General features: G+C 40.2%; 1 protein-coding gene across 2 annotated transcripts; it reads right to left on the bottom strand.

Moving 5' to 3' along the window:
• Positions 1-323: 323 nt before the first annotated feature.
• Positions 324-7,731, bottom strand: GEMIN6 (gem nuclear organelle associated protein 6). Of its 2 annotated transcripts, none has more exons than XM_051975151.1 (3): positions 7,550-7,731; positions 4,583-4,718; positions 324-2,283 (listed from the first exon to the last, which is right to left on the bottom strand). In XM_051975151.1, exons 2-3 carry the CDS (start codon positions 4,708-4,710, stop codon positions 1,908-1,910), a joined length of 504 nt encoding a protein of 167 aa, XP_051831111.1. In that variant the 5' UTR covers positions 4,711-4,718; positions 7,550-7,731; the 3' UTR covers positions 324-1,907. The 2 variants fall into 2 exon arrangements, with proteins under 2 accessions (XP_051831111.1, XP_051831110.1); XM_051975150.1 differs by lacking the exon at positions 7,550-7,731 and adding an exon at positions 7,007-7,102.
• Positions 7,732-8,215: the final 484 nt, after the last annotated feature.

The raw sequence follows: 8,215 nt of genomic DNA, 5'->3' as shown, positions 1-8,215 counted from the left end.
GGCCACTTATTTCAAATATATTCTCTCAGTTCAAACCATGCATTTTTAATTAATATAAATTCTAAATCGGAGCTTTGGGAGACAAAAGTTATCATTATGATTAGTATAAACCCTTAATGAATAATTCTAAAATATTGTGATCAGCATACTAAATTATTCTGGAAGTTCTCCTTAAAAAGTTTTCTTTTTGCACTTTCATAGCATAACCATGGCTAGTACACAGTAATAAATGCTTATTCATTAACTACCTAAGGATGAGGATATTATGTATGTCCTAGAATGAAGGGGAAGGGAGAATGAAAGAAGGGTGTAACAAAGTCGTCAAAATTTTAAAACAAAATATATTTTAATTCACTTTCACTTTTTAAAATACATGGCATTTTAGAAAAGGAACAACAGAAAATGCAAGATCTTGTCAAAACTTTTAAGTTGAAAATCACTGGTTTAAAGGAGCCACAGAAAGAATCACTGGGAAGGGATGATATAGGAATAATGAATAAAGACTTTCTTCTTGTATGCATCATAAAAACTTTGACTTACAAGAGGTTCTGCAGGTCATTCAACACTCTCTCACCACACAAGAATATTCAAAGACAACCATGATACTGAGAACTGATTATTTATATGAGAGCCACTAACTTTTTGTAAATAAGAGAAAATAGGGGAAAAGGAAGATCCCAGGATGTTCCTGAAAATGGACAGTCAAGTGAGAATAATCCTAAAGAAATTATCTTCAGCATTGATCTGACTTTGATTCTCCAGTCAAGCAGCTTTCCAAGGTAAAGTCAGTTCATTCATCCTGGGACCCTCAAGTTTTATTTGCAAATAGATTATTAAAGCCACCTAACTACTCAGTAGTTGCTAGGAAATGATGTCTTCAGTTTATTAATCTATAAACATAAAAAGCTACCTACCACCCTCCCCCTACCTCCCCCGGCCTCCTCACCAGGCTAGGCATTAGTGACCTCTACCAGAAATCTTTACATAGGCCCCAATAAAGTTTGATAATGAAGATAATTTCCAAAGACTTTTTTCTTAGACTCAAGTTCTTACTCTCCTTTGACAGTAATTTCCACTCTTGTTATTAACCAGTGACTCTGACTGTAGAGTTTAAGGGCACTAACAATTCTAGAATTTTAAGTCAACACAGTAGATTTTCCTAATGGCCAATCCAAGGCGAGAAGTCTCAATCTAAGAATATTTTCAGATCTTGTAACTAATTTGACAATTATACTAAGAATATAGATAATGAATAAAGGCAAAAATACTAGTAATATTCAATGTGAATAAAGTTAAAGCAATATGATAAAAGAATAGACAGCATGACCGTTGATGGAGAGCCAAACCTAGAATTTGGAAGACCTGGATTTAAGTCCTGCCTCTGACACATATTAAGCCAGTCATTATAGACCCTCAGTCTGCAGGAAACTCTCTTAAGACTTGACAATGCAGAGTTACCTCTTTACATCATGGAAAAGAAGTTCCATGTACTCATGAAATCATAGATGTAGATGTTTCCCTCTCCCTATCCTCCCTCCCCCTGCAGAGTGAATCTATAGGCTGTGCTTTGTAGTGACAACTTTCTCTATAGGCTCAGATCACATTTCCCCCTATTATTTCTTGGCTAACAAAGGAGGAATATGGATCCAAGTCACAAAAGAGGATCTACAAAGAGAAGTTTCCCTGAGACTGTGAGCCTCTCCCTCCCCTGTTTCTCCTACATCCAAAACATAAAAAGCTTATCCACTGGCAAGTGAATCTCTGGAAAACCAAACAGGTTTTCAAAAGCACAGAATGTACCCAGAGACCTCCAGAAGATTAAGAGCTCAGTATTTAGTAACCTTTACCAAGGAAAAAAAAAAAAAGTCATCTTTCTTTCTGTGAGCTGAGCAACAGGTTTTGGTGTGTCACTGGGGAGCTGTAAGATGTCCCCGGATAAGATCCTGAACTCTGGACAAAATAATTTCATTTGAACTGCTACAGTCCTCAGGTCCATAGGGTGGCTCTATGGTCAGGACCCCAGCCACGCAGAGGGTACTCTGCGATTCCCCCTGTTCAGTGATAGGGATGTGATTCTTCTCTAGCCAGGACTTGAGGCTGGTCTTCCTTTTTTCCAGGTCCTCCGGGTTGTAGGTCTTAGTCTCCTCTGGCATGAACATATGCACCAGTTTCTCTTTCACTTCCTGGTTGTCTTCATTCAAAGTCTCAACAGTCTGCACAGCATGTCCCATGACGCCAGTCACAGCCACAGACCCATCTTCAAGAAAATTCACAAGGACGATACTTGGGGGAAGAGAGAAAACACAAAGCAGGGGGATGAACAAAGACTTACAGACTTCCGTCGGGAAGGGTGCAAGTTAACAAACCAGAATTAAGCAGTACACCATCTCTGATACACCGCCTATTACCAGAAGGCTCTTCTCAGCAATACGACAGACAATTGCACAGGGATAATGATCAAAAATGCTACCTACATCCGGGGAAAGAACTAATAGAATCCGACTGCAGACTGAAGCATGCCAATTTTCATTTTTTGGTGTGTCTACTTTTATAACATGACTAATATGGAAATAACATTTTTCATGACTTCACATGTATAATCTCTACAAGCTGCTTAAGTTTGCTGAAGTCTCAGGGAGAGGGAGAGAAAGGCAATTTGTAACTCAAAATTTTAAAAAATGAATGTTAAAAGTTGAATTTACATATAATGGAGAAAAAGATTTTTTTTAAGAAAGAAATTCATTTAACAAGAATTTATAAATGCCCCTTTTATATGGCAAGATTCTACTCAGAAATTCACATAATATGAAATCAAGGGTTTAAAAGCTCTAAGACAGACAGAGTTAGGAATCATGGTGGGCTTCATCTAACTCAATGGATGACCCTCGACAATTTTCATTTTGAAATTGAGAGTTAAACATTTATAAAGAAGTTCTATAGTTTAGAATATAAATATACAAATTCAACACAATTAGGGGCATGGGATTTGCTTCTTCTACACATGTTTACATGTCATTTTAAACTGAATGGCGAGATATATGCTGGTCTCCCTGCTCAGGTGGCCTAGTTCTAGCTATTTCTGTCACCCTGGCTTTCTCAAGTTGGAAGAATTATGCCTAATTAATAAAGATTACTTTTCTGCTATGAGAAACATGTTTGTAATTTATGAGAGCCATCAACATGCTTGATAGTTTGCAATAATTGCTAGTGCCTTGGCTAGTGTTGATTAATCTTTCCTTTACTCAGCCATTACATATTTCCTTGGCATGGTCCCCCACCATGACAGAAGATGAAGCACTAGTCTGCCTACAGAAGCCACAGATTCCCGAGTGAAAATCCAATGAAAAAGAAACAGAAGAAGGAAACTTGAGAATTACTTCCTTCATTCAGCTTGCTGCCTAATTTTTATAGATTTTTTTTTTTTGGCCAGCCAATTAGGGTTAAGTGATTTGAACTCAGGTCCTCCTGACTCCAGGGCCAATGCTCTACTCACTGCACCATCTACTGCCCCCTGCTGCCTAATTTTTTAAAGGAACTATATGCGTTATATTAGCAGATCTTCTCTCACTTCACACAACACTTCATTTTAAATTCTTGTGCCTTATGATATAATATTGTCTTATCAGTATTTTATTCCTGTTCTCTTTTAAAAGCTTCATGAGGACAGAAAACCAGAGCTTATCCAGCACAAGGCTGGTTATAATGTAGGTGCTTAATATTTGTTCAATGAAAGAACAGAGGAAGCCCTTAAGACCACTAATCCACCAAAGTAGGAATAGTAGATGTGCTCCCTCCTCTTAATCCTTCCTCTGCTAGGAGCCCCTAGTTCTATCTGTCCATTAATAAAAAGGGGAAGGAGGAGAGAAGGGAAAGGCCTTAGGGCAAAGGAAATTACAGGACTATCTTGTTTATATAGCAGATGTGTTACTTTTAAAACAATAAATCAAAACGATAAATTACAGTTCAGAAAAATCAGATTCATCCAAATATTAATCCAATAAATATTTGATCACTTAGTTCATTACTAGCTTGACCACAAAATTAAGAATTATGGGACCAAAGCAGCTCTCAAAGACTAGTAAGTAATAGAATGGGTGCCATTTGCTTTGGTGGCAAGTATAAGCACCAACTCTCTGTCTTCCACCTCTAAAGAAAGTAGGAGCAAGATCAAAGTGTCAAGAGATCCTTCCCTGAGTCTTACTGTGGACATATGTATATGGACTGCATGGCCCTGCACAAATCACAACTCTCACTGCATCAGGCAACAATAAGAGCAGGGGCTTCTCTACACTGGCAGTTACCTTATAGGGAGTTCCTCATAAAAAGAAATCATTAGTTTGGTTCCCTCCTCAAGCAAGGAAATGAATGCTTTTGGGATTCAATCCAATAGCCATTTACAGAAGGCACAAAGTACCAGAAAAAGAAAGATAATAATCACTTCCAGGCATCTGGTTTTTAAGCTTGAATTTTAATTTACAACCATATTGATAGTCCTTGTAGGTGAGAAAAAGAAGAAATTGGAATAATGCTAAAGAACTCAGCACCTTGATTTCAGAGAGAAAACAAACAATACTATACTCACTTGGCAGAGACAGGGTCTGTTGTTAAAACCCATCCTTTATATTCATTCTTCTCACTTGCTGTCACCCTAACTTCTTTATATACATAGTCTTGCCATTCTAATGGGCTTTTCTTCATCCATTCAGTCATGTTGTCAGCTAGAACAATTGAAAAAAAAACAACTAGTTCAGATTTGAGAGATGAAAGAAAGCATTGCAAGCTGACCCTGTATGCCTATTGTGCCCTCTCAAGGCCCCAAAAACATTGGTGATTCATTTGTTTTTTTGTTTTGTTTTGTTTTTGCTGAGGCAGTTGGGATTAAGTGATTTTCCCAGGGTCACATAGTTAAGAAGTGTTACATGTATGAGACCAGATTTGAAATCAGGTCCTGTTGACTTCAGGGCTAGTGCTCTATCCACTGCACAACCTAGCTGCCCTCACCTCAAGTTCTAAAGCAATTTAAGAACCAAGGTGTTGAACTCCTGGCAGAAATGGATTAAAATGTAACTGGTAAATATTTAACAAAAATAATTAAAAATACAACAGATAATATTAATTTGTGATTTAAGTCAATATAATGCCTGCTGATTTTTTTTTTCTATTTGAGTTTCACACAACTAGATAAGAAGGCTCTACAGTATTGTTCTAGAAGACATTTAGCCTTTGCTCTGAAATTGTAAATAATAAAGATTACATAAATGAGGAAATTGGAGAACAATTATAAAAGGGCATCATGAGCCAGCACAACCAGATCCAAAAGAACTGGTTCTAGCATCAGCTCTCACCATCAGACTATTTACTATGTGACCTAAAGGATTCCTAGTTTCCTTCAAATCTGAAGTCAACTTTGAACTTCTATAAAAGGTATTTCCTGATGTATTGAGATACTATTGCTCCCTTCCCCAAATTACCCTGCATTTACTTTGTATATATTTATAACTGTAACTCCTTTGTTAAAAGGTAAGCTCCAGAGAAAAGGGGGAAAAAAACATTAAAATAAAAAGTGTACAACAGAAAACAAAAGAAAACCTACAAGGTAGCAAAGATGGACAGGAATACGTCTTCTAATATTATCTGTTTTTGTGAAATGGAAATTTGTTAAATATTCTGAATCCTCCCCAATGGAGGGACTGGGAACAAGACATTTTTTTTCTTTCTTTTTCTATTTTTTTTTTAATTTTGCATTTAAGTTTCAAATTTTTTTTTTTTTTTAAAGAATATAAGCTCCTACAGGGCAGGGACATTTTCCATATTTTTTTGTATGTGTATCTTCTGAGCTAGCACATGATACATTTAAAAATGCCTTTTAGCAAAATAAAGTTGGATAATTGCTAGCTGTCCAGTTCCAACATCTTACATATCAACAACACTATCATGAATTATGCCATTACAAGCCCCAAAGTCAGAAAGAGTCAAGTGGTAATCCTGCCTGAGTCAGATTAAATGTAAAGAGCAGTCTAAGGATCTTCCTCTCCCAGGTTTATTTATATTTCTTTGGATTAGGTAAAAAAGGAGATTCTTTGCCTCAATTGCTACCAAGCCTTACTCACTGAATGGATGCAGCCTCAGTCAAACTGAGACCTGTTGAAGCTCTTAGCTTAAAAAAGCCAAGATCTCCCACTGCATCCAGGACCATCCTGGTTGTCCTGACCTTTATCTGGCCACTAGATCTAGATGGCACTGGAGGGGAAGTGAGGCAGGTGACCTTGTACAACCCTCCCTCACTTAAATCCAATGCACTTGTATTGACATGGCATCATCTCCCTTATGTCAAGGTCCTTTTGAGAAAGGACAAACAACAGCAGTTGTGCGACCCTAAAAAAAGCACTTAAATTTGCTAAATCCATTTTCGCAGCTGTAAGGTGGTGATAAATACCAAAAAGTAACTGATGGGACTGCAGGGGGCATCAAATGAGACAGTCTATGTAAAGCGCTTTGCAAACCTTAAAACGGTCTTTTGGCTTAGTTGTGACAGTTTTTAAGAGTGCTGGAGTGTCCCATCAGGAAGACTAATCATTTATTAAAAGCTTGCAACGTGCCAGGCACTGTGCTAAGTAAATCTCTGACACTTCTAAGTTGTTTTATCAAGAGTATATCACTTACCCACTGAGCTTCAAGTTTCCCCATATAAAGAGGTTAATATTATGAGTAGTATCTATTTGGGGAGGCTATTGCGGTCTATCACTTTGGTGAAAGCTATTTTAACAAGCTGTACTATTAACATGACAATGGCTTGGAATCAGCTAATCCATACCACCCCACCCTCCATCCCTGATTTTAAGTCTGAACACCAGGCAGGCAGTCCAGGAGTATTTATTAAGGACCTGCTATGTACCAGGCACAGTGCCAAATGCCTTCCTAACACTGTGGGACTCCCACCAAAGCCCAGCCCTCGGCTTTTGACCGTGTTCTATTTTAGCAAAAGCTGAAAGCAAAGAAAGCCCACCTGGAATGCATGGCCGACTAAAAAGGCCGAGATCTCCTGCTGCATCCAGGGCCATCTCCAGTCATCCTAACCTCTATCTGGCCACTGGATGCAGGCGACTCCAGAGGACAAAAGTGAGCCTCTAACTTTGCAAAGCCCTCCCTCACTTCACACCAGCTGACGTGCATGTCATGACGTCACCTCCCTGACGTCACGCTCCTCTAAGAAGTTAGCACCAACCAGAGGTCCCATCAATTAGCCGGGCCTCCAGGTGGTGCACGAACAGGAAGAGGCAGAATGTGGAGGCACACACGCCAGTTCAAACACAGATCTCAGGCCCTCTTCACACGCCGTGAAATCCTGCAGAAGTCGTTTAACATTCCCGTGCCTCAGCTCCCTCATCCATAAATAGGGGATATTAACAGCATGGGGGAGTGAGGATAAATGCAGCGTCCCTAAAATGCTTTCAATGGAATCGCAGGGCTACCTATTTCCCCTCCCACTCTCCCACCCTCCCCATTCCGCCGGTCACAAAAGCCCACGTGCGTCCCAAGAGTCAACAACCTCTGGAGGAAGCGGCCGCTCCGACCCCGGCGGCCTTGCTCTGCGCTGGCCCCGAGGCCTTCCTGAAACCCCCAGCCGGGTTCCACGAGCTCGCTCCCCTCAGGCACTGGGCGTCCCCGAGTCAGACGAAGGAGCGCGAGTCGCTCCAGTGCCGGGCCACGTCTAGCCCCGCCACTCTCTCTCAAGGGCTCAAAACCGGCGACCTACATGCTTCACTCTCTCGTCACTTCCTTTACCCAGAAGCCTCTGTTTTGTAGTTCTACGCCTGATGGAATGCGAAGAACAGAAGGTTCTGAAGGTGGGGGCATCTTGCGTGCGCCCTTCCAGGAGCCTTAGGGCTGAGGGGCCTTAGCGCTGAGGTTTCTGTTGTTCCCTCGTTTCAGGAGAGGGTGAAGTGACTTGTGCAGAGCCACACAAGTGATACAGTCTGAAGCCGGATTTCAACTCGGGAAGACTCGTCTTCCTGCCTCCAAGGACGAGAGCTATCCACTGCAGCCGGATAGCAGGCTTGCGTAATTAAGCAGGCTTTTTCAGAGTCGTAGCCTTAGGGCTGAGAGGATCTTTGGGAGTCGAATAGTTAAAGCTGTTTTAAAACTTTTTTATTTATCCCTCCTCTTTATACTCTCTTCATTTTATGGATGAGGAAACTGAGGCCCAGAGAGGGCA

Source organism: Antechinus flavipes, chromosome 2 (genome assembly GCF_016432865.1).
Source record: "Antechinus flavipes isolate AdamAnt ecotype Samford, QLD, Australia chromosome 2, AdamAnt_v2, whole genome shotgun sequence".
Lineage (NCBI taxonomy): Eukaryota > Metazoa > Chordata > Mammalia > Dasyuromorphia > Dasyuridae > Antechinus > Antechinus flavipes.
This window is presented reverse-complemented; position numbering and strand designations above follow the sequence as displayed.